This window comes from Clinocottus analis, unplaced genomic scaffold (genome assembly GCF_023055335.1).
Source record: "Clinocottus analis isolate CAN_PGR_092001 unplaced genomic scaffold, fCliAna1.0.p SCAF_21, whole genome shotgun sequence".
Taxonomy (NCBI): Eukaryota; Metazoa; Chordata; class Actinopteri; order Perciformes; family Cottidae; genus Clinocottus; species Clinocottus analis.
The window spans coordinates 3268448-3294585 of NW_027175943.1; the positions used below are offsets into that span (position 1 = coordinate 3268448).

At 43.5% G+C, this 26138-nt stretch overlaps 3 protein-coding genes across 3 annotated transcripts; all 3 read right to left on the reverse strand.

The window, feature by feature from the left end:
- Positions 1 to 1806: 1806 nt before the first annotated feature.
- Positions 1807 to 9763, reverse strand: LOC137791949 (solute carrier family 12 member 3-like). Its single transcript, XM_068587168.1, has 26 exons — positions 9632 to 9763; positions 9363 to 9488; positions 9204 to 9279; positions 8627 to 8722; positions 8297 to 8436; positions 7807 to 7917; positions 7600 to 7711; positions 7362 to 7492; positions 7202 to 7286; positions 6466 to 6623; positions 6226 to 6333; positions 5965 to 6088; positions 5724 to 5825; positions 5372 to 5527; positions 5161 to 5260; positions 4955 to 5066; positions 4730 to 4864; positions 4428 to 4534; positions 4222 to 4304; positions 4020 to 4088; positions 3798 to 3902; positions 3581 to 3692; positions 3273 to 3359; positions 2925 to 3060; positions 2721 to 2788; positions 1807 to 1945 (listed from the first exon to the last, which is right to left on the reverse strand). Exons 1-26 carry the CDS (start codon positions 9761 to 9763, stop codon positions 1807 to 1809), a joined length of 2910 nt encoding a protein of 969 aa, XP_068443269.1.
- Positions 9764 to 15465: 5702 nt separating this feature from the next.
- ltb4r (leukotriene B4 receptor) lies at positions 15466 to 17675 on the reverse strand. Its single transcript, XM_068588121.1, has 3 exons — positions 17200 to 17675; positions 16630 to 16903; positions 15466 to 16041 (listed from the first exon to the last, which is right to left on the reverse strand). The coding sequence occupies exons 1-3, from the start codon at positions 17673 to 17675 to the stop codon at positions 15655 to 15657; spliced, it is 1137 nt and encodes a 378-aa protein (XP_068444222.1). The 3' UTR covers positions 15466 to 15654.
- Positions 17676 to 20105: 2430 nt separating this feature from the next.
- LOC137792507 (leukotriene B4 receptor 1-like) lies at positions 20106 to 25316 on the reverse strand. Its single transcript, XM_068588236.1, has 5 exons — positions 25201 to 25316; positions 21870 to 22427; positions 20921 to 21121; positions 20777 to 20817; positions 20106 to 20409 (listed from the first exon to the last, which is right to left on the reverse strand). Exons 2-5 carry the CDS (start codon positions 22416 to 22418, stop codon positions 20106 to 20108), a joined length of 1095 nt encoding a protein of 364 aa, XP_068444337.1. The 5' UTR covers positions 22419 to 22427; positions 25201 to 25316.
- Between the last annotated feature and the right edge of the window lie 822 nt (positions 25317 to 26138).

Sequence of the window (26138 nt, forward strand, 5' to 3'; positions counted from 1 at the left end):
TCTGAGTTTGAGGATGAGTCTTTTTGCGTTTTTATTTATTTAAACATCGGCAATGTAACCAATCTCATCATTTCTTGATGATTCAAGATGTTTTTACTGTCATATGCACAGATAATAGACAAGATAAATAGTTATTCTGCACAATGAAGAGCTTATTTTGCTCTGTCCCCTAACACAGAATTACAACAAACTTAAGGTAATAAATAAATACAAAATAAAGCACAAAATATAAAAGATATAACTGTATTGAACAGTATTAGTATTGCTATGAAGAATATCTCTTTTAAAAAAGATGTAATCTAAACTGCCCAAACATTTAAATGGCTTGGTTTACATTGGTAATGTGAACAAAAAGTTAACATGTGTTTCACAGTTATTTCCATGTTTATTGATATTTGTGTTTAAATACAAAGTTTATTGCCTCAATTCCAGCCAATAAAAACATATTTCTATGATAGATATACAGTCAACAAAGTAAAATTAAAGATATACATCCAAAAGTAGATTTGTGGAGGATTTAGTGGCATCTAGTGGTGAGGCTGCAGAATAAAATCTGATCCGCAAAATAAAGTCAACAATTATCAAATGTTATGCAAGTGGAGTTGGCTCAGTAGCTATGAAGTTATAGTATTGTGTTGTTTATAAGTTACATGTATGAGACATCTCTCCCAGTTCAATCGCATTAAACGCTGCACATCTGTGTTTAATATTCACTCACATAATAAGATAACACTTCAAATACAAACTTCCAAACATGTAACACAATTCTTGCTGCCAAAAAAAAAGAAAAAAGACCAGACTTTCACTTCCGGAGCAGACGTATGGAGCATTTCAAACAATTCATGTGTCTCTTTTCATTCTCAGAGATCATTTAAATTGGATTAGATTGTTTATTTCATGAACAGCAACGATACAGTATCTACATAGTGGAGTGAGAAATGAAGGTAAAACCAGTATAAACGTCTAGAGAGGCAAACCAAATGCAAAAACCTCCATAAGGGATCGATCACACCAGACACGATTCTCAAAAACGCGTCGCTAGCAAAACCGTTGTTTTCCTACGCGCCTTTTAAACGCCTAAAAGTTGAAATATTCTCAACTTTTAAGCGCAAGGCCAATCGGATCAAGCAAGAGGCGGGCTTTATACTTCCTGTCAGTGGGGAACTCGGAAGAAAATGGCGACCGCCAACGAGGCGCTAACATTAGCGGTGTTTAATTACGAAGAGCTTTACAATTCTAGATGGAAACACGACTCTGCTGCTCAGAAGACGCTCCAACTGACTCCTGCTCAGACGAAAGTACAACTGAAAGCTCTTCAATTTGCGCGGAACAGATGGTGGCACTCGCTGTACTTTTTCCTGTTTTTTCCCAAAAATATCGTGAACCCAAAAACGCCGCTTTTTTGGGGACTTTTTCTTCCTCCTGGCGCGGTTTTGTCAAGCCTGCGCTTTTAAAAGTCCGGTGTGATCGGCTCCTAAAGGCCGTAATGCATGACACAATCTGCTTGTAGCTGATCTAAGACTACTGTACTACCTATAGGTCGAGTTTAAAGTCCTTCTCTTTGGGTCTGGGTGCATCTTGTATCACTTCCTGTTCCAGATTGTGGGCCCTAAGCGTCTCAGAGGTCCTCTACTCTTCCTCTCTCTTTGCTTTCACTGGCTGTTTGCCGTGTGTGACCGACTAAGATGGCATTGACGTTAATCTTGAATACAAGCATCTGCATTGGTGTTGTCCTCCATCCTCCTCCATTCTTTATGTTTATATATAATTCAGTGGATGCAGCTTAATCTAGCGTCCAGTCCGGATTCATTGGCAGTAGAAAGTGAGCACGTTCTGCTGGTTTCCTCGTATCAACACCGCCGGGCAGTGGAGGCCGCAGGTCAGCGTGTCCAGCCAGGCCATGTACAGAGCGCTGGTGCAGTCTCTGTGCGGGACAGGGAGGCTCCTGGAGGAAACCAGCACATTTACATGAGTACAACAAACCTGCACATGAATGAGGAAAATGTTACCAAATTCAAATGAGTGCACAGGGTGGTTTGCATCGAACCCAAAGAGTCCCTCATCTTTCCAAACTCTTATGTCTTCTCTGAATCACACGGACATGGAAATACTCATGGGCATGGCTTTCCGTGCATGATTTTGCATCCCTGTGGCCATCACACAATGTGTGGTATTCATCTCCTCGTGCTGAAAGAGGGCTGTTTACATGTTGTTTACTGTATATTATGCTAAAAGGTAGGATGACATAAACAAAAAACGGTTTTGAACCTTGCATAATAACACATAATGCAGTTGTAAGCACACATAATTGTTTATCAATGTACTTTTCAACCACTATAAATGTTGGTGAATTATAATATAAGAAAAAAAGGTCATCCATGTAACAAATGCTGTACATTAATAAAGACGTATGACCTCATAGCTGCTCACAGCTGCATTATATAGTGTTCTATAAAACCTTTAATACATGTTCATGTAATGCTTATGAATGCTAAATTGCATCTTATTTTGTTTTCATCATTTCCCTCCAAAACAAATGGAAATCTACTGATATCAGAACTACTGACCAGCCTCTCTTCACAGGTCGGTGAGAAGTCTACAGGGGAAACGGCAGCAGCCCATTTGTATTAAATATGCTCAGTTTACAGGATATCAGATGAGCCTTGATGTCATATTTCCACTGATCATAACCGGACTGATAATCTGAACTGTGTACTCACACAAGCACGAGAGCAGCATGTTGGGAATTCCTCCGGATGATTTCATTCAGCCTCACTTTCCTCTCAGACTGTGAACGGGGAATCAATTAGAGACATTTAACAGAGTTTATTAACGCGGGAAGACACTAATCAAAACTAATGTTTGTCGACTTGAATGTACACACGCACACATGCACACACACACACACGTGCACATACACACACCTTAAGTTTGAAGGCCTCAAATTCTTTGTCTGATATTTTCCACGGGGCGCTTTGTCTCAGTTCCTGAACCGAGACGCTGTCCTGCTGTTCATCCTGCAGCCTGAAGGGGGCGACACTGTCCACGAACCTACTGAGGCTGAGAGGCGGCAAGAGCAGACGGACAAGAAGGTTCAATGTATTAAAACTACAAACAATGTATTCTTGTATTGTGTTTCACCTAAACAAACATTATGTGATCGTAGCATTTATTTGTGTGCGTAACAATCCATAACGCCGGCCCTTTAAGAATGATCCCCTTCCTGTGTCAAAGATTCAGATTTCAGTGAATGGTAATGTTTCCAGACATACTTTTTGGGGTTTGGATGCCTCTCGCTGTCCGTCATGACTGTGACGTTGCTGCAATCCAAGCGAAACCTCTTCAGCAGAGCGATCATCCTGAAAGAAACAGTCAAAGTCTCAGCACAAGCACACAAAATACCCCAGAGATCTACTTACAATCCGCAAAACATATTCATACACATTGTTTTGGTAACACAACAGAGCGGATAGCCGTCTTGTGCTCACCAGAAACGGGTGGAAAAGGTTGACTTATTACTATTTGTTATTATTCCATAATCTTTCACCAATCCAAGGAGGTAAAACAGGGAAAAACCTACTCCTTGCGGCCTTCCTCCATGTTCTGTTCGTCTCCCACGATGAAGACGCGGATCTGACTGCGGTGCCAGCGTTTCCTCCTGGTGAGCAGGTAAGGAACCAGCAGGGTCAGACCTTTAAAAGAAGGAGAAGAAGAGGAGAAATACTGCGGCGTGTGTCCACTGGCCATTGTTGCAGCTACTAAAGCTACATGTCATTGGTTATCACACAGGAACTAACCTCCATCGTCAGCTATCCAGTAGACGTCAATGGTCTTCTTCCCTTGGTCATTTTGAAACACCGTCTTGATCTGATCAATGTCGCCTCTATCGGAGATGTTGTCCGCTGCAGTATAATGACAATAATGCACTCTGAGATGTTCCAATATTGTACGATAATGTACGGGTGAGGTGTACCTGATGCTCCACCATCACAAAGCAATACCTGCTGCATGATGCTCACCTGATTCCCTCTCAGGAGATAGCTGGTGGTCGTTTTCAACCGTTTCATCAGACTCAAAGCCCTGGTTCACTGGAGGAGAGGGGAAAACATGCTCCATCATCGTCTTTGTTTTGTTTAATATTGTACAGATGTGTTGTGTTTTAGGAAAGCATGCGGAGAATATGAAGACAAAGAGATTATGACGTCTGGACTTTTTTTAAACCTTCAAAATCAAACTGGTCAGAGATATCCTGCCCGTCCATCATCCTCAAGATGCACAAACAGTAGTTGGCGTCAAAGGTATCGCTTTAGAAAAGAGAAAAGTTAAAAATGGTGATGCAAAATAATAACTAGTATTACGTATAGAGATTGTATTTTAGCCAAAAAATTGTCTGTTTCATTTGAATACTTTTCTTTGAATACACTCACTATATGGTGTTGATGTAATCTTCGATGCTTTCAGGTGAACTTTCCCTCCAGTTTGCCTTGAAGCCGAGGACCAGAGTGTTGGGCTTCAGCTTTCCAAGACCAGAGGCCTTGAAAGGAAATGTCAAATGAGAAGAAAAATAACGACAATAACAAATAAAAACACAAAGTTGCCATGCAGATATTCCCGGGATGATCGGAGGTTTGTAATACTTTGCCCCCAACAGATGGCACATCCTAAAATACGAAGTAGACGCATTGAAGTTGTGTAATTTTGCATTTTTAAACACATGCAGGTGTTTTACCTGCAGCAAGTGTCGAGCTCCAACTCTGAGGCTGTCGGCCGTGAAAGGCGTGTAAAACGAGCGCACCTTCCTCCTGTTCATCCACTTCACCAACGAGTCCGTGGCGTCGAGCGGCCGGGTCTGCCTGTCCTGCTCCTGGACATGGCGGGAAATCAATGACGCCTTCACATGATACAACAACAGACAAAGCATGAGCGGTAAAAACATCGAGACGAAAAGACTGACCATAATTATGTCCCCACAGATCATGAGGCTTATGTGTTTGGTGAAGGAGTCGACGAAGTCCACCATTGCCGGTCGCTGGCTTGGCGGCCCCGTCAGCACGAGGCATTGTGGTCTAAAGGGGCGCAGGTCAGACGCCAGGTCAAAAAATGGGCGAGACAGATACGACAGACAGAAGACTGATCATTGATGCGTGATATGACCCTCACCTGAAGTTCTTGACGTGATCCTCGACACCAGCCAGGGAGACGGAGTACGACAAAGCCATGTTGTATGTCCCCGCCTGCACCGACGAACCCCAGTTCACCTCTGCGGACACACAGGCACACAAACACACACACACACACATGCGTTAGGTGGCTCTGGGTGAGCAGAGAGGGATTGTTGCGTTTCTTGATTCACAGTCTGTTTGCAACTCACTGGGCTTGTTATAGTTGACGTAGCCGAACAGGAAGAAGATGATGCCGAAGGTGGTGAGAGCCGCCCACCAGGTGAACAGGATCATCAGCGCCACGGAGACCACGGCGCCGAACAGAGCGGTCCATTTACTGTAGTAGTGAAACGACGGCCTCCAACCTAAAGGGGGGGAGAGGAGGGCAATATGGTCATTTAACCGATTGAAAACTATGGGACCAATTTTGTCTCCAGACCTCTTTTTCCGCTTCTTGGTAATAGTTGATGTTTCCGTAACCTGAATCGTAGCCATAGCGGCGGCTGGACAGTTCACCTGGGTCGTTTTTTTTTGGAAGTCAATGACAAACAGGTAACTCACCGGGGGAGTTGGTGATGGAAGCGTAAAAGCAGCTGAAGTTGATGAGGCTGTAGGAACACAGGAAGAAGTTGGAGATCAAGGCTGCGATGGTGTTCAGCTCAGCTGTAACGACGAAGGAGAGAGAAATCGATGAAAGGTCATTAAGCTCCTTACTTAAATATGTCATCACAAGAACAAAAACACCTTATTGGACTATATAACAACTACAATCACGAAAGAGTCAGTATTACATTGCACCCACCAATGAGGATGAAAGCCACAGCGATGATGTAGCAGAGCAAATAGGCCCGGAGAGGCTCATCATTTTTCCCATAACCTTTTGCAAAGAATCTAATGTACGGGTAGATCTCGTCTCTGCATAGACACTGGCAGAGAAGGCAGACAATATACGCTCATTAATATGTGCATTGTCTTATATATTGACCACATGTATGTTAGCATAGATGTGGAGCAGTTAAAGGACTGTGTTGTATATATTTAGAAAGAAGGCGTGGCCTCACACCTGAAAGACTTTAGGGGCGGAGACGAGGAAGCCGAGGGCAGACGACAAGCTGGCTGCGAAGACCCCAGCAGTGATGAGGTGGTAGAAACCTGAGATTTGGCCGAGTACCTGGTTGGATTCATGGACATTGGAAGGAGTATTAACAATATCATATTTCATGCAACAGAGATTTTACAAAGCCAGTGTAAAACCAAGTTATAGTTGTACGTTTATCCTGTGATACTTTGGATCTAATGATACCTTTGTATTGTTGGCCAGACCATATTCACAGGTCTGTGACTGGATGCACTTTGTGAAGTTCCAGCCCAGGTTACATCCCAGACCCACACAGCCGTCGGTGATGTTTCCAGTCAGAATGTCGCTCATGTTACCGGAGGCGTCCCGCAACACACATGACCCTGAAGAAGGATGAAGATGTAAACTGTATAGTTCTGGTGTAATGTTACATTTCACCTCTATTGTTTTGTTTCTGGAAACTTTGACATCTGAGAAGAGTTGGCTGCCGAAAAAAAGGAGGAATTATAGCTACAATGATTACTTCTCGGAAGATTCAATGTAGGCTACACACCAACAAAGAAGATGCTTGACAGTTAATTTGCACTGAATAATTAGCTAATTTAGAATCTGGAAGGAAAGAGCAAAGTATAAATCTATGAAATTGGCACAAACACGATGTTTTATTGGGTCTCTAGGCGCCAAGTAAACCAATATTTTTTTGGAGGTGTTTGTTTGCTCATTGGGACTTTATAGTGGTACCATTATGAGTTAAGAAGGGTTTAAAGGGTGCAGTGTGATGTCATTAAGTCTGTTAAATCTTTGCTTCTAAGCCTGTGTACACCCCTACAATCATGCAGTATACTGATGACACTGCCCTTTATATGAGTAAATCCTTTGGCCCCATGTCTTCTGTGGCCTCCCAAACTACCTCGCGCCTCAAACCAATGACAAATGAAAGCACGCTGAATGAGTAGCTTACCGACAGTTATAGGGATGACTATATAGCAGACTGTAGTCCAGAAAATGGCCATGAGGGTGCCTTTGGGGATAGCAGTAGCAGGGTCCTGCAAAAGGAAATCATGCACAGTTTCAACGTTCCTGTATTCCTCGTTGGCGGTCGTGATTCTTTCTCTTCATACCTTGAGGTCTCCAGAGATGTTGGCCCCAGACAGGATGCCAATGGTGGAAGGGAAGAAAATGGCGAACATCTGGAAGAAGTTGTCCTCGGGTCTTCTCCAGTCTGGTTTCAGGTTCGATATGAGGATATCACCTGGTGACAAGCAACGAAAAAATCACTCCACTGTTTACTGACACACTTAAAACGTGTGAGGAAATGATGCATTAAAAGGCAGTTTGTCCTGAGAAGCCTGAACATACGGTTGTATCCAAAGATGCCCTGGGCTTGTTTCTCTTCATTGGGCGGTATGAATGTGCCCACCAAGTAGTTGGCCAACGAAACCAAGAGAACTACAAAGAACAACAGCTGAGCCTGAGAGACGAACGAGAGAGAAGGGGAAAAAGGGAAAACCTTTATGAATAAAAGATAGACCGCGAGTGAAATGAGATGTGTCAGGATGCGCTCACCTTGGACTCCCACGCCATTCCAGCGAACGATATGAGTAGAAGAAGAGTCACCGTGATCACACCCACGATGCGGACGTCATTGATTGGATCGACCATGACGACACCAAACTCCTATTGAAACAACCAATTTAAAACACAAGAAACCAAACATGAAATGGATGTATACAGACTTAAATTTGGGTAAACTTTGTGGGGATTTAGTAAGTCGTCAAATTCTCTGAAACCACGGTGGCCAAACTACAACTCGTGGTCTAACTGCAGCCCAAATATGACCCGCTATGAATTATTTATGATAAACTAGAATATGGCTCGGACATATTTCGGGTGACCTGCATGGCTGGTCGATGAAAACTTTCACCTTAGTTGATTCGGTAAACATGGCGGAACTGAAAAGACGGAAGATGGCGAGGAAGATAGCCACGTGACAGGTTTCTAGCGGTTTCTATGGAAAATAAACTAGCACGCATACATTTATTTGAGCCATAATCACCTGCATTAAATCACGGACCACCTCTGCAAAGCCGACGGTGTTGAGTGCACAGGCCAGGGCGTTGGCGAAGGAAAACACCACCCCGATTGGACCGCCGATTTCAGGACCGAGGGAGCGGGAGATCATGAAATACGCCCCACCTGAAAGTGATACACGGATACAAGGTTGTCATAGATGTAAAAGTGTGAGGAATTGAAGTGTATCCCACATCTAGCACACTAGATAAAATCAAAACATTACTGCGAGCATCCTTATGTGGGATGTTTTCAAACCTTAGCCGTCTTCCAGTGCCTGACTTTGAGATACTTTGAGACCCAGCAAGTGACTGACCTGAAGTCACCCTCCCGTTGGTGGCGATGGCGGAGATGGAGAGTGCCGTTACTGAGGTCACCATCACTGACATCAGGATAATAAGCCAGGTCAACACTGAGATGAGACAAAAGAAGTTACTCATCATTATGAATGTTTGTAGTCGTGTTGCATTTCCTTTTCATGTATTTTGTGTCTCTTTGTCATTTTGTGACTCTTTTTGGTTGTTCCGCCCATTTTTCATAGCCGTTGTGAGTCCCTTTGCGTTTCTTTTTCATTGTTGTGGGACTCTTTTTGTCTCTTTGTTGTTTTTTATTGTCTCTTTGTAGTCACTTTGAGTCTCTTACTGGTTGGTACAGGTGTGTTTGATTGACATTTTGTAGGTTAAGGCCGAAGGACCCTAAGACACTGAGGACCTGTGCCCGATCGTTTCCACCCTTTAGGTTTTTTTTAGGTCATTTTCCTTTACTTGACCTTAACTTCAGGGTAAAGGTAACTCAATCAAAGTCATATAAGAGAGCGAGGAAGACGTAATGTAGTGTGACAGCCGCCGAACAGAGTGAGAGTGAGTAATGTATGGAAGGATGAATGAACTCACAAATGCCAGCCTGAGATGTGATCCATGACAGGCGGAGGAACAGGATAACTCCCCAAATATTCAGCATGCAGCGGATCTGTGAAAGTCCATTAAAAACAGCTCAGTGAAATATTTGTGTCAAGCGTCGTGTAGACGACACTGAAATACAAGTTTGCTCACCATGACACCAGTCACCCAGCCAAATCTAACAGGACCTTTCCCCTTAGCTTGCGACGCTTCATTTCCACTCACTGGACCACTAACTTGTGAATCTGTATCGGGGCACTCGATATCAGCCTCCAACTCCTGAGAAAAAAACACATTTAATACAATGAAAAGCCATTTTTAAATAGCCCAATGATGATGATGATGGTGTGAGTGGAAAGGTGCTCCGATAAGTTTGACGATGGAAGTTACTGTGGGATTTGCGAAGGTGGGAAAAAACGCACCTCAAGCGACCGGCGGAGAACCTCCAGAGACGGACGGCTCCTGGTGTGCCGGTTCTGCAGCGTGCCGGCATAATGCTCCAGCTGCGGCACCAGGTCCAACGTGCTGTAGACGGAAGATCGCCGCACCTCCATCCTGGAGCCCTGGTGCTCTGATGCGCTGTTGGAAAGGAGGTGTTGTTTGAAAAAAAAGGAAAGAAATACAAATATTGGAGAAAATGTTGGAGGTAATTTGCGATTCTCATGAACTGCAGTTCCTTTAATGGCCACTAGATGCTGGGAAATGGTTATTTTAAAGCCTGCAAAGTTGTTTCTTTCTTTTTGATTTTAGGACAACTTTCCCCGGGACAGCAAATAATATAAAGATTAATAATTGATTGTATTATAACTTGTTTGTTTACTTTCATTTAGTTGCTTTCACAAAGAGGTCGGCTCCTAAATATAGAATAAAAGATACTCCAGTTTGCCGTGGTGGGCCCTTTAAAATCGGATTTCGGAAAGTGAAAATAAACCCAGTAAACACCTTGAATCCGTGTCCGAGACCACGATGGTCGGAGGAAGTTGGAGGTTGCCATCTTGTTGTTGGCCGCTAGCGTCAAAGTGTTGTGAGTTGTACCTGGAAGGTCCTTCATCATCGGGTGAGACGTGGACACGAGGGAGAACACCGGGGACCAAGCCGGCGCTGCCACCGGCGCCGCGTTTAGACGTGAACTGCCCCATCGAGCTGACAACACGATGAGCAAAATCATTAGAAATTAGCATGTTTAGCATTAGCATGTTTTAGTTTGTTATGTGGCTGAAACACTACACTTTCTGTACGAAAGTCTCGTGTTTTATTGTTAATTTTCAAACTTGCAGTCTTCGGTCTCAATACAGATTCAAGTGACATCCGTTGATGTGTAAATTGGTTTTAGTTTTAAAATAAAAGCTCCACTTTAAATTCATATTTGATATTCTCCACTGTGACCCTGTTGGAGTTTCATTTCATTCTGATTCACACTGTGAAATGTTCTCGTTTGACTTATTACTGATTAAGTGTAAGTCCTGAATGTATGTGGGCGTCTTTTTTTTCTAGACGCTCAGATCTATGATGCACCTTCAGAAGAAGAAATAAGGAATATGTAAATGTTTTAAAATCTGTGAGACAGACGTTTAAAGGTCATAACATTTTGAGATTGTGCAGAAACATTATATCTTTCCAGTGAGATAAAGATACAATAAAGTTATAGGTTGTTACAAAAATGCAAGATGTAAATTGTTATAAACTATGAATGAATGATAGAAGTCAGCATCTGGTTTCTTTTGATCTAAATACATGTGTGTGCATGTTGAACAGTGAAAATAATAACAAACTCAGCAATAACCGAACGTGTATCAAATCATAATCCACATTTTAAATACAATAAAATCTTTTCAATGATGCTGACACATGGAAACATAGTTAGTTTCCTATTTAGAAGAGAAGAAGTTTAAAATACTCACAAGCTGATTTCTATTCCAGATGAATGAGTTGTTGTCAATGAATGAAATTTGTTCCTTTTATTTCACACTGCGACTCAATATATTTATACCTTCATGGAGTCATGCCCTCCCATCCCATCATACCTCAGCTTCCTCCCTTCCACACACACACACACACACACACACACACACACACACACACACACACACACACACACACACACACACACACACACACACACCCTGTACACTAAAAGAAATGGAAGGTAATATCATAAAAAAAATGATTTATTCTGATGTCTTACTTCATATAAAGCATGAGTCAATTTCCAAAGAAGATGGGATATTTTTGTCTTGAAAACCACAAATTGGTTCACACACACACACACACACACACACACACACACACACACACACACACACACACACACACATTGTTTTTGAGTATAACATTATGTATACAGTAACTGCGCTTTGGTTGTTGTTGATCTTTTTTCTTTTAAAAAAAACAAACATTAATACCAAAAAAGTGATAAATTATCAATAGTCTGCTTCATAATTCTAATAACTGAAGAATCAGGAGAACTCCTATAGCAAAAAGTAGCCTCTTTCATTCAAAATATGCATTAATAAAGACGTATTTAAGGTAGGAACCTTCTTGCAGTGTATTTGTCTTATTACTCGGCTATTTTTAAACCTGCTCTCTACATGTTCCTGATGCCATTGTGCCTTGCTCAAAGTCCCTTGTTACACCCACACTGTAAGAGGAATCACTAAAGTACGAGTCTACGCAGAGTCTCTGGATATTAATCGCTCGTAAAAAAGCGAAGACTCCACTTAAGATAATTACTGTGGGATGCTGGCGTGCCATGCTACCTGTGGTACCTGGATAGCACCCTTCCTATATTCACCACATATCCTGATTGCGCAACAGAGGGATGTTTGCGTGCAATGATGTCGCCGCATTGCCAAAGAAAGGCGACTGACTCGCCCGTGACCCCGCGTGAACTCGGGAGCGTCCGCCGTAGTGGCGTTGCGTTGCGGCTCGTCATGTTGAAGGGAGGGTTGAAAAAGACGAGACCTCGGGATCCACGAGGGCGACGGACAGACGAGGGCTCTGATGACAGAGTCAATAAGTGCAATGACTCCGCATGTGACCTTTCCAAGAATGCTGCGCGCGCTGTTCCTCCCCTACGCGCTCCCTTTTACACACACCGACAGGAAGCGCGTGGTCGTGTGCGTCGTGGCGAGCAGGTGGAAGACGTCTCACATTGTGGAGGCCTAAAGAGGAGGAGGAACCGAGGAGAAACAACACCAGATGTGGTTGATTGTTGGGTGAAAAAGGACACTGAGAACTCTCCAACAAAACCCAAAAACATGACGCGCCAATCGATCAGGCAGACTCTAAAAAAGCACGTCGGCATCTTCACTTCAAGCCTCAACGAGGACCCAGATTGCTCGGCTTTCATCAAGGACATTCAATTTTCAAATTCAATTTCATGATAAGAGCACAAATTTGCCTCAAGAGGGCTTTACAATCTTTGCAACATACGACTTCCTCTTTTCTTAGACGCTCGTATTAGATAAGGAAACACTCTTTAACGGTGGAGAACAAGGGAAGAAAGCTCAGGGAGAGCAACAGGATGGCCATGGATGCCACCATGTGTATTACAACATAATCCAACGCTGTGAGAGAAAATTATACATATTAGAGCAGTGAGCACCAATAACAGCAGAAATGATGCTTGAAAAAATACTAACAGTCAGGCACAAACAATAATATATATATATATATATATATATATATATATATATATATATATATATATATATACATATATATATATATTACACACAATATTTAACTATTATTAACTGAAATAAAAAGGTATCTATTTTTCGGCTATGGGAAGCCGGCATCGGCCTCTTTGGCTCCACCTGCTGGCAGAAAGAAGAATGACCCTGTTGCAATTAATTTCATACAATTGAACAGAAATGTAAAGTTGAAATAGGGTGTGTGTGCGTGTGTGTGTGTGTGTGTGTGTGTGTGTGTGTGTGTGTGTGTGTGTGTGTATTGTGGGATTTAAGTCTGATACAAATCAGGGGCTCTGAGATTGAGAGATGTGGGCAGGAAGGACGTGACGGTTTGGTAACATTATGAGAAATGTCAGGGTAATTTAACCACAACTCTGAAAGGCCTCTTGTAGATCCCCCGTATACATTAATTAATAGGCGTTTTTTTAAATTTAGGAGGTGTTTATGTAATTGTGTGTGAGTGTGTTTGAATCTTTTTTTTAGCTTGATCTAGCTGTACTCGTTGAAGTGTAATTTGGGTCAAAGCTATCTAAATGTGAACACCCACCGATGATTTACTTGGACATACTATGCTTCTGTACGTAACAAAGCAGCGGCTGACGTCAAATAAAATGAACTGACTTTTGTGTAAATTCCAACAACGTCAGACACTTTTTCTAACTTTTGACTCTCCAAGACTTCAGTCGACCACTTCAATCCAGAACGAGACTCAACGAGGTCACACGAGCCGCAGACACCTCTGTTCTCGCAAGAGTTTTGTTCTATTTAACGGTTCACAGACAGCTTCCTGTGTGTGTGTGTGTGTGTGTGTGTGTGTGTGTGTGTGTGTGTGTGTGTGTGTGTGTGTGTGTGTGTGTGTGTATTATGGGTGTCAAGATATTAACGGCTGCAAAGTTGAATTATTTTCTATTAGAAACTAATAAAGACGTCGCTCTAAAAGGTAGTTTTTTTGCCCAACATGTTTACAAACTTTTACCATTTATTTCAACTTCAAGTCTTCTGTTTTTCATGTAATAACTCCAAAACTGCAAGGTCTTGAAAGAGGAATAAAATATTTGGACTACAATAAAGCGTTCGATCTGCCAAATCATGTAAAGCAGCAACTCACCAAAGAGATAGCAAAGAAAAAGAGGGAGATTAAGCAGAGAAGAAAGAAATGAGGCATCGTGTCGCCCTCGTGTCGATTCCTAGTAGTAGGACTTTGAGAGTGAGGAAGACCTCCTGATGAAGAGTTGTGCTGGAGATTAAAGCTTTCTAATCGAACCTCAAAGGTTTCCGAGGTCAAGAATGAACCCTCGAGTCGAGCTTGAGATTTGGTCCTCTACGAGGAAAGTGTAACGTTCTGGTTGAGCGTCTCTAGTGTATGGAAGCCCATTTCCGCCACGAAAAAAAAAAAAAAATTAGAGACCAAAAAAAAAAAAAAAAAAAAAATTAGGACCAAAGAAAAAAAATAAAATTAGGACAAACTTTTTTCTTTTTTTTTCATTGACTTTTTTTTTTGTCCACAAAAGAAAATAGTCAACGAAAAAAAAGAAAATTGAGCGGTAATGGGCTTCTATACTAGCACCTCTCGGTTGGGACAGCGTTTCATCATCATCCTGTACAGGATGTTGTTGCGCTCGGATCTCTCGATGTGACTCACAAGCCTCAAAAAATATACATTATTTCTGTAAATATAGTCGCCCTCTTCTCTTTTGCTCATGAGATGCTTCAAGCTCACTCTGCACTGTGAGAGCTGACGGCAGTTTGGCCGTTTGAGTCGATGAAATTGTGGTCGGAGATGATGAAGGTGAGAGTGAAGGGAAGGAAACGTTTCACATGCAATGGTCTGTTCATGCGGCTGATCATTGCAAAAGTGAAAAGGACAAGTCATTTTGCAGGCCGTGCACATGTTGTACAAAATACACTGAAGCAGAAATTACGTATTAAGAAACTTTATTAAGTTAACAAATGTTGTCTTTTGTTTTTGAAATATAAAAAAATATAGCTATTTCCACACATGTTGAATATATTTGAGAACGTACATACCGAAATATACAATATTATTATTATTATTATTATTATTATGTCATTGATTAACATGTTTTTTTAAGCATTAAGGACACGACTAGAAACAAATGATTGTGTACATTTCCGGAGCTAGAAAAACAACGAAACACAAGCAAGAAGGTTTTCTGGGTGGTGTTTTCTCTTTCTTCTACAAACCATGCTAGCAGCTCAGTGAGGCTACTCAGGAGCGTCTTCCTTTAGCTCGCACACAAAGCACAGCTGAGGCGTACGGGGACGTCACTAGTCACTAACTTATTGAGACGTCACTAGTCACTAACTTATGGAGACTTCACTAGTCACTAACTTATGGAGACTTCACTAGTCACTAACTTATTGAGACATCACTAGTCACTAACTTATGGAGACTTCACTAGTCACTAACTAATGGAGACTTCACTAGTCACTAACTTATGGGGACTTCACTAGTCACTAACTTAAAACCACTGATGGCAACCACATGGTGGCGCTACAGGAAAGGTCGAGATCACCAAACATTGGGCTTTATCCTCGGGACATGAATGTGGTCACGAAATAAGTGCCAAAATCATTTAATAGATTTTTTGATTTTTATTTCATTGGATATGTGAAAACGTTGACCCCTGTGGTGGCAAAGTCCTTATGATTCCTCCTCTGGGGACCATGAGCCTGTGCATAAGTAATGAATTAAGGAAGACATCTTGGGTTTGGAGCTTAACTAAGCGCTAGTCTTTCTGCTGAACTCCGGTCAGAGTCTTGAGTTCAGGCACGTGGTCCTCTTGGCCCGCCACGCTGCCGCTGCGGTCCTCGCTCTTGCCTTTGAAGGTCCTCCCCAGCTTGGTGGACAGCGTGTGCAGGACGGAGCTCTCGTCCGGCGAGGAGCCGGTGCGGCCGCTGCGGGTGAAGGTGGACGTGGTCCGGCTCTCCGAGTTGGTGGCCTCGAAGAGCTTGCCCATGAAGCTGAGGCCCGCCTGGCGGATGTGCGAGCTGCCGGCGAACACGTACAGGATGGGGTTGACGGCGCTGCTGAAGTAAGCGAAGGCCGTGACGTTGGGGCGGGCCGCTTTGGCGGCGGCGAGCACTGGTTGGCTGTCCGTCAACAAACCCACCACCTGGAGGCGGGACAGGGAGGTTAAAAGAAGGGAGGAAACAGCCCAAACCAGAACGGACAAATAAAGGTGCCAGAAAACCTTGAGGCTGGAGAAATCACCTGTTCTGGGACATACAAGAGGAAGGAATACTGTTCTCACTCACAGGCAGTCCTACTTTACCCCTTAGTGCATTGGTACCTGCATAAAGGTACATAAAGTCCATACAGGTCGACATTTCCTGCAGCATGTTTCACACCAAAAACTACAAGGAAAGTGCCTCGAGTCGTTTGAAGACTCTTCGGGGGGTTTGAATAAAGGTCATTGTTCCCTCTGCAGTTGAGTAAAAAGTTACACTATTTGAAAATATACAGTGGATGAAGATAAATGTATGCATTTCATTGTTGATGAATCAAATAAGCAGCACTGAAATGAAATGTAGATTGGTTAACTGATGGTGAGGATTCATGATTGAAAGTTATGGCCGACCCACCTGATGAGCTATCACTGTCCAAAATGGACAATGTCCTGTTATTTGAAGTCACATCACATCATCTACTTGCACACGTTTGGCATCTAAGTCAAACTTCCACCAACAAAAAGCTCGATCACCTCTATGATGTTGACGATGTGATAGGGCAGCCAGAACAATGCAAAGGCGCAGATGATCAGCACGATGAGGCGGCTGCCTTGCGCTCGGCGCTGGAACTTGGCGCTTTGCAGGCGGCAGACGACGGAGGAGTAGCAGGTGTTGATGAGGGAGAAGGGCAGGAGGCAGGCCATGATGGTCTCAAACAGGTACTGGAAGACCTTGTGGCCCACGCTCTTCCAGTGGTACGGAATACAATAGCTCAACGTGATATTGTTTGACTTCCTCTGCACAATACTTCAGGAGAGGAGGAAGAAACACACGAATAGAAAGTGAACGTGACAGGATAGTGACAGAATCTGTGACAAAAACTCAATGTGTTAAATAGCATCTCATCGTATCTTCTCATCTATGAACCATAAACGTCTTCATTGTCGGTAAATATTGCCAAAGGACCTTTAAGTTAACGCTAGAAATGACGGCTTTAAAGGATGGCGCTCATTCTAAAGGTTTTTCATGATGTTATGACAGGTCCCCTCTCCAGCCATGGCACCCTCAACACATCAGACCCAGGAAGGACGTTTGCGTCTCACCTGCGGTAGAAAGGCATCGGCAGGGACAGGACGAACGCCAGCACCCAGACGGCCAGCAGCAGAGCCAGCAGGGCGCGCTTGGTCCTCATCCTCTGCGACAGGAAGGGCCTGGTCACGGCCAGCCAGCGGTCCATGCTCATCAGGCAGATGAGGTAAATGGACACGTACATGTTCACGCTCGACAGGTAGTGCACCAGCTTGCACGCCGCCGAGCCGAACTCCCAGCGGCTGGCGGCCAGGTAGCGCAGGAAAAGGGGGGCGCCGAGCAGCACGAAGGCGTCCGCCAACGCCAGATTCAGCACCAGCAGGCAGGTCACCGAGCGCTTCTTCACCCGGCAGTACACCGACCACACCACGAACAGGTTGCCGGGGAAGCCCAGCACGAAGGCCAGGCTCAGGATGGCGATGCCGACCTGGTTGCCGACGGGCAGCGAAGAGGAGGGCGGCCGGACGGAGGCGGTGGCGTTGGACGCCATCAGGAAAGCCTCTGAAGAATGTGAGTTTGGCTTCGACCAACTGCGAAACTGACACAACCTTACAAAACAGGCAGGAAACAGGATATGTTGTATTAAAGAGTTTGAGGTGTGCTTGTGCGTCAATGCTGCGAAATATTGCACAATAAATTGTGTTTCTCATTTGGGTTACTTGATCGCTGAACGTTATGTTTCTGGAATGGGGGTAAAGCAGGGTTACGTGCAGATATCAGAGGAGAGGTCAAAGATCATGAGTTGCCATTTTGTAGATTGGGTTTACTTAATTTTTACTTTTTTTTTTAAAGTTTTAAGTTCTGATCAAAACTTTCTGGATTGTTCAAATGAAAATGTTGCCTCCTTTCTGAAAAAAAAAACCAGACATCACCTTATTGCTTTTTCCTTATAGTTTTCCAAATATATCTGTGAACAATAAAGTCTAATGAAGGAGCAACATATGCTGAATTCATGTTTTATAATGCATAAAAAGCAGAGACATGTGATAACCAACACACCAAAAGCACAGAAAAACATCCCTATTTACCCACCTCTTACGCTTTTAGGTGTGCTTATATTCCAATTATAGCATGTTGTGCATGTTTTTATTTCCGATTTCTGCCATTTTTTTGCCCAATAAGTCCAAGAAAAAGGGGAAAGCTGATGCATTTTTATTTTCATTTTTTATTTTTTAAGTTCTCATCAGAACTTGCTGAAATGTTCAAATAAAAAGATCCCATGTTTCTTAAACCAGCCAGCGCCTCATTACATTTCCTCTGACCAAATAAACCAGAGAAATGTTCCTGTCTTACGTAGTCAGTTAGTAAAACCTCTGTAATAGTTTTATAGCACATCATTAAAAATTGGAAAAGACTGAAGAGCAATGTAAACGTCTTAACACACTTGTGGAGCTCACCTTCCTCAGAAAGCAGAAAGAAAGTCTTACAAAATGAAATAAAATTCACTCCAGTAAACAGAACAGGACATTGAGATGATGAGGAAATCAGGAACCCTACCGCTGACATTTCAAAAAGTTGTTATTAGGATATTTAAATCAATTTAAATTGTATACTGACCTTCAACTGATCTCTTTTTTAAGGCACCAACAGCAACTCCACTCCGAAAAAGTTACCAGTGCCCATTTATTTTACAGTTTATCTGATCTACCGTCGACTCGTCCCTCCTCGCTCGGAGGACTGGGCGTGGAGATTAATAGACAAAAGCACAGATATTAAGCAATAGGGTTTGTGTTCGGGGAAACCCGGTGACCACGGGAAGTCAGCTGTCGCTCACTCGGTTGCGTCGGTTCCTCCTCCACATGTTGTTTTATTAAGCACTCTGTGATTTTTTTAAGGGAAAATGTTGACACTGCACCAAAATGACAGTTGAATGACACAGTCATTTAGTGAGAAAAAATGTGAGAGTTACGCAGTGTTGTGAAACTGCTGGTGTCATTTTCTGGAGAAGCTGGAAGGAACCACTCAGGAGATGGTGATCCGGGTGAATAAGTGAGGCGTGAGGGGGATTATTCCTGTAAACCGTCAAGAGCTTGTTGACACACGAGTGTTAAATCTCATCCCTCGTATGTGCACGGTGTGCTTGCTTTCACTGGACCTCAGATTTGCAGCATATTTCTCTTTCCACACAACAAGGATTGCAGAACACACTTGGAACGTATCTCACATACTGAGGAGTAGTTTTGATTTTACGGCCCACAACTTGAAAGTTTTAAATTCCCTCTCACTTCACAAACAAGCTGAAAAGGTCACAGCATCAAACATAGTGAAGCATTTAGCTGACAGTGCTGTGTGTTTGTTCCCGACACGTTCACCATACGAACTTTAAAAGGCATGCGCCACCGTTGTGTCGACAGCTCGCTCCGCTGCCCTCTAGTGGCCAGAATCGTGATTCGAGCAGCTTTAAAACAGACCGACAAATGGAAGAGAGAAGGGTACGTATCAGTGCAAATGCTATAAAAACAACGTTAAGTGCCTGCATCAAACCCCAAGCTTGTCACTGAGGTATGACAACTTTGTTCTCTTTTCATTTTGACAAATAAGACACCGCATTAACAAAACGGCATGGAAAAAAATCTTGCAAAAAAAAAGACTCATGAGGCACCGCCTGGGTCCTGGACAACGCTCCACACTTCCTCCGTATAAAACAGTTCAGAGCAGAGCAAGGTTCATATCTCAGCAAATAAACAGCTGTTTTAACCAGCAACTCAAATGAATAACGCCAATTTAGGATGCATCAGGCTGCCAGCTGCTCCAGGATCAGTAAGTCTCTATAATGGTCTTGAATGGCAGTAACCAGCTGCGCACGGTGAACCCAGATGAAGTTTTGGCGACTGGACGGCGATTTAAAGGCCTCAGTGGATTATTTTTACCCTCTTGAGGGGATCAACACTGGCTTCCAGCCTGCACATACTTGTGTCCTCTACTTACCATTCTTCACTGGTTTGGCGTTAGAGTTCGAGTTGGTAACAGATTCTGGATCTTTGTCCTTTAGCATGACGGCGTCCGCGTCTTTCTCCTTGTCGCGGCTGTTCTGGCTGTTCTGCCGGCTCTTCCTGGTGGCCGAGTCCAGCGCCGTGCCCTCGAACAAGCGGGCCATGAACGCCAGCCCCTCTCGCCGGATGTACGACTTCCCCGCGAAGAAGTAGAGCACCGGGTTGGCACAGCTGCTGATGAAGGCGATGGACGACGTGACGGCTCGGCTCTTGCGCCATGCTGTGTACAGCCTGCCGGCGGAGAGGCGGGGAGAGCATTTCATTAGAGACGAGTGACTGCCGTTGATTTGGATCAGAATGTAGACGAAAGGCCCGAAGACGAGATGCATAATGTACCATACATGTAAAAGTAGCAATACCAGAATGTACAAATATGTTATTATGAGTAAAGCTAGTGGTTTCCATCTGTTCCAAGTATGCTAAGCTAAGCTAATCGCCTCCAGGTTTAACACACAAACCCAAGAGTGGCGTCAATCTTCACGTCTACCACTCAAAAAGAAAAACACATTCTCTAAAAATGTTGCATTGCAAGTGATGCATCAAATTGCTCAATTTGACTCGAAAACGACGGCAGGCTGTGCATGATGATGTCACTTACATGTCTTTAAAGCCACCATCTGGACACAGAGCCCATGTAACCTGAGGACAACGGGGAGAAAGACATGGATCAGTTCAATAGCTGTGCAACCCGGGACACACGTTGAACACATCATGAAAGACCGAAGAAGGGTGCGGGACATACCTGCACCATGTTGATGAGGTGGTAGGGCAACCAAAAGAGGCAGAAGATCAACACGATGGCCAGGATGAGCTTCTCGCTGCGAACGCGGCGGCGGAACTTGGTCTGTCGGAGCCGCCGCAAGATGCAGATGTAGCTGACGATGATGACAACGTACGGGATCAGAAACCCCAACACGAGCTCCAGCGTGTACTGGATGACCACCTGTTGATGGGAGATAAGATGAATATTCTAACATTGTGCGTTACAGTAAATAAAATGATGGCTTCTCTTAAAGAGGCAGCGAGAGATTATTGTTACGAAATCCAGAGATGCCAATGGGATTGAACTCTTTTTAGATTGCAAAGCTCAAATCTTTGCTGACGAGATAAGTTGATTTGGGGATTTTGTTACAAGTATTATTAATCTCTCTTGTATTGTGTTGCCTTTATTGTTTGTTTTTTTTACATGTAAAGTGCCTTTGAGTACCTTTCAAAGGCGCTATACGATACCAAAACCAGGTATCTACAATGGTTATTAGCTTAGCTTCACAAAAAAAAGGGTTTATTAAATTGCCCATTTTTTATCTTGCCTGTTCCACACGCTACAGGTTCAAGTCTTTATGCTAAGCTAGCCCAATCCTTTCATGGTTTACAGGTTCCAGTCTTTATGCTAAGCTAGCCCAATCCTTTCATGGTTTACAGGTTCCAGTCTTTATGCTAAGCTAGCCCAATCCTTTCATGGTTTACAGGTTCCAGTCTTTATGCTAAGCTAGCCCAATCCTCTCATGGCTCTAGCTTAATACTTAGCCTACAGACATGAGGCTAGGCTATCGATCTTAAACGTATTTCCTGGTCTTCCGACCACACGTCTTCATCTTTGGTCAGACGACGCTTCAGGTGATCTTCAATCCGAGCGTTTCCATTATTCAACGAACACAAATATCAAGACGATCGGGTATTTGTTCACTCACATAGCTGCGGTGCTGATGAGCCGCTTCGCACACCAAGGCGGTCCCCTCCTTCCTCTCATCTCTGAAGATCATGGCGGGGATGGAGGCGACCATCACCAGCACCCAAACCACGGCCAGCACGCGCAACACGGTCTTGCGGCCGGTGATGACGGTGACGCGCTGCGGCCACAGCACCGCCACCAGCCTGTAGACGCTCATGAGCATGATGAGCTGGATGGACGCGTACATGTTGGCCAGGCAGAGGTAGAAGAGGATCTTGCACATCACGTTGCCGAACACCCACCGCTTCATGATCAGGTAGGTGATGAAGAACGGCGTGAGGGCCATCAGGGAGCCGTCGGCGATGGCGAGGTTGAGGATGAGGAGGGTGGTGACGGAATGCCGGCGGGCGCGAGCCAGGACGCTCCAGATGATGAAGAGGTTGCCGGGGAAGCCCAAGAGGAAGACGAGGCTCAGGATGAGGGCGCCCACCGTGGTGCCCGTCGTGGTATTCACATTGACCACGTTCGGTTGATTGAAGGAGTTGTTCTGGATGGGAGACGGGTCCATGCTGGGTTCCTGCCAAAGAGAGAATGTTGGTGAATGGGTTTTTAAGGTATTTTGTGTGATAGCAATATTGTTTAAACTCTTGTTTTTCAAAGAGACGCGACCCTGCCACATCGCTGTTAACAGACGACACTAAGCAAACCATAAAAAGGAGGCTTTTTGAAATGAATGATCAATATTTGACAGTGTTTCTTGGGCAGTTTACCAAACAAGTACCACATTTATTACCTGACACGAACATGCCAGACTACACATGTACTATTTCTTCAACTGATTTAATGAGTCATATTTTGTGACTCATACAAAGTCCTACTTCTGAGTCAGACGGCATGTTTTATCTGGCAAAGGGCCTCAGTTTGACAAGTAAACTATGTATTTCTGAAGGAAAGAGTGGGAGTGTGGCGCAAGTGTAACAGGTTTTAACAGGGCTTCATATTTCCTGCACAACGAGACAAGACACGAGCGGAGCATAATGGAAAGCTTGGTAACCGTTAATGCAACTGCATCACATGTGTCTCTAATACAGATACACGCTGACCCATGAACATGAAATCCAGTGAAAACACTAAAAACGGTAATCTCTGGGTTTCCAAGGTGTGATTTATCTCATTCATCTGTGCCAAAGAGCTTTATTATTGTCCAAATACTAGTAAAAAAAACACACCAGTGAGCCACACTGTTGCATTTTAGGCCCCATGTTGCTTCAGTTAATCCCACAACCACCGTCCTGCTGTACTTAATATTCTGACCACCACAACGAATGTGTATCCATCCACGGCCTCCTGTTTGAGTGACGTTTCCTGAAAACTACAACACCCAGCTGTTTGAGGAAATTAGCTGGAATTATTTAGAAAAATGAAAGTTTGTGCATGTGTGACGTTTATGATGCCACCAGTCTCATTCTTTAAGAGATGTAAACACCCGCAAAGTAAAATACATCTGATTAACTAGAAGCCAATACACATCTTTAATAAGAAGAGTAACCTGCTCAGCTCAGAAATCTGAGTTATTATTATTATTTTTACTACATTATACAGTTTGTGCATCAGTATTTATCTCATAGGTTTCCTGCCAGGCAACATATGGACTAACAGCCGTTTCAAGTTCCTGGAAAAAAGCCTTCAGATGTGACATGTCATCACTTGTTGGAGATATCTTGACTATTAGTTTAAGAGCACTCCCTTTAGGCGACGCTCCAGCTACGCAGCGTCAGTGTGCGTGTGTGTGTGTACACAATCAAATATTTACACCCACAACTGCTAGCGGCTAGCCAAACCCGTTTGCTATTTCTTTGCTACTTGTGCAGTAATTATGGATCATTACAGAGTAAATCAGTGTGCAGTTGGCGCGCAAGTGCACGCCACTCACTTACAGACACAAACACTGTAAAGGTTGAACGATCGCGTCTTAAAAAGCGTTTGTTGGGTTTTGGTGTCGCCGCTGCAGCCGACGTGTGTATCACTTTAAAGGAGGCCTGAGAAACAGTGTTTTCTTTCATTAATACACCTTTTAATTCTGTCTAATGTGCTTTTGGAGGTTGTTTTACACTAGTATCTACAGTTCCCTATCATCCTTCAAACAAGCCCTCAAACCCACCTTTTCAAACTCTGCTTACCCTCCTTCACAGGATCATTTCATTGCAGCTTCTCCAGTTTTCTTTTTTTAATCAACGTTTTTCTGTTTGTTTCGTTGCTCCATTTTCTTTCTATTTCATAGTTTTGTTCTGTTTGTCTCTGAGCGTCTTTGAACATTTTGCACCTTATTATTATGATAGTTTCTGTGAGGAACTTGTAACTTTTCTCAAATGAACACTGAGGCCTGACCTTCATAAGTAAAGCCTGCATCATTAAATAAATGTTAATTGTTAATGTTTGTCGTCGGGTTTGATTCTGCACACAATCAGACGACATCACGCTGGTTCATCCTCTTTAGTGAGAGAGAGAAAAAAGTCAATTTGTGAAATCCACATGTTAAATTAGCAAATAAAAAAGGAATATTAATAATAATTATTATTATTATTATTATTTGTATAATTGTTATATGAATTGTCTGTCCATTGGATGATAATTGTGGTGAGCTAAAGATTAAACGTGGCCATTTCTCTTCACCAAAAGGTTTAAAAAACAGTAAAAGTTTAGATTTCTTTGTGAATATATAGCATTACTATGCTGATAAATGAATAGGAATTCAGTTATAGTTGTCTTCCTCCCCCACTGATACACTTTACCCATGAGATAAAAGCCTTTTCTCCAGCCTTTAAGAGGAAAAGCGAGACAAACAGATGCAACCACATGCCGGTGTTTACAGAAAGCCGGTCAGACCACATTGACGGTGGCATCAAAGCAGCAGCAGCCGGTGAAACTGTGCCACATTGCGCAACAGCCCTAAAAGACGAAACCAGCTCTCTGGTGTCATTGTCTTTACTGAGTCTTTTCTGTCGCCTGTTTATTCCTTTTGTTTTCTTTCAATGCAGAAGTTCAAAGTTGGCGTTCTTCACTTTTTCTTTTTCTTTATTTTGCACAGTCAGAGCACCCTGCAGTGACCATGTCACCGACTGCAAAGCCTGACTGAAGGAGTGTTTGTGTGTGACTCACATTACACATGCACATAGCTTCTAAAAGAATAATAAACGCACATAAATTGCTCATAAATTGCACAAACTATGTCAGAAACAAAGACAGAAGCTGCTCCGGTCTCTCCTCCAATGAGCTGCAGTGTCTCCAGCAGTAGTAAACAGTTGCTGTTGCTCACCGAAACCAAACTCATGAATGAGAGACGGACTCACCTCAAGTCATCAACGACGACCCCCGACAGAAGACAGAAGACACCGAGAGCTGAGGAAGACGTCTGACTGGTGGTGATGTTGAGTTTTCTTCCTTTTCTCTTTGAACCTCTCCTCTTGTCCCCCCCACCCACAACAACCTCTCTCTCTCTCTCTCTCTCTCTCTCGCTCTCTCTCGCTCTCGCTCTCTCCGTGTGATTGATTTGTCATGCTTGCTGTAACATGCAGTGCAGTGAGAGAGGAAGGTGTGTCCCCATTACCTGGCCCGTCTCTGGCCTGGCAGTCTGTCAACATCCTCGCAGGAATTCCGACTTATAAAGGCTTCGTGCACTTTTCCCTTCTGGCCATTAACCACACGTTGTTGTATCAACGTTCATATTTTTTATGGAAACCATCCCCAACGTTGGCACCCAAAGATGACACCCATGTGTGAATGCTTGTGTTTCTGGACACCGACTGCAAGGTTTTTGTTTGCAAACGCTTCTTAAAAACCCATTTATACACACTGGCTTTTATGTGACGCCATCTCTCTTTTTTTACCGCTTTATTTTATTGGTTTTATTGCATTGATTTATCAGTTCCAATCTGACCTTTGTCATGCATTTAGGCCTCACTGTAAAGCTCGGTGTTGTCGTATTGCCTCGCTGTGACTGTCTCTACACTTTATCGCTGTTTTTAAAAGGTGCTGCATGAATAAGGTTATTATTATGAGAGCGGAGTTGCTGGTGGCAAAAAAAAGAAAGACTTGACGCACTGAGATTGATTTCTGTGTCACAAGCCGGAGGATGAAGAAGGCAAATAGAGGAATGAGGCCGCGCTGCAAGAGCTGTACAAATAAAGGGCTCGGCCTGAAGGGAGAGAGAGATCTGAGATAGCTCAAACAATAAAACACAGCCACAGTCATAGTGTATCTTTAGGGCTGTGATTTAGGTGAATAACTC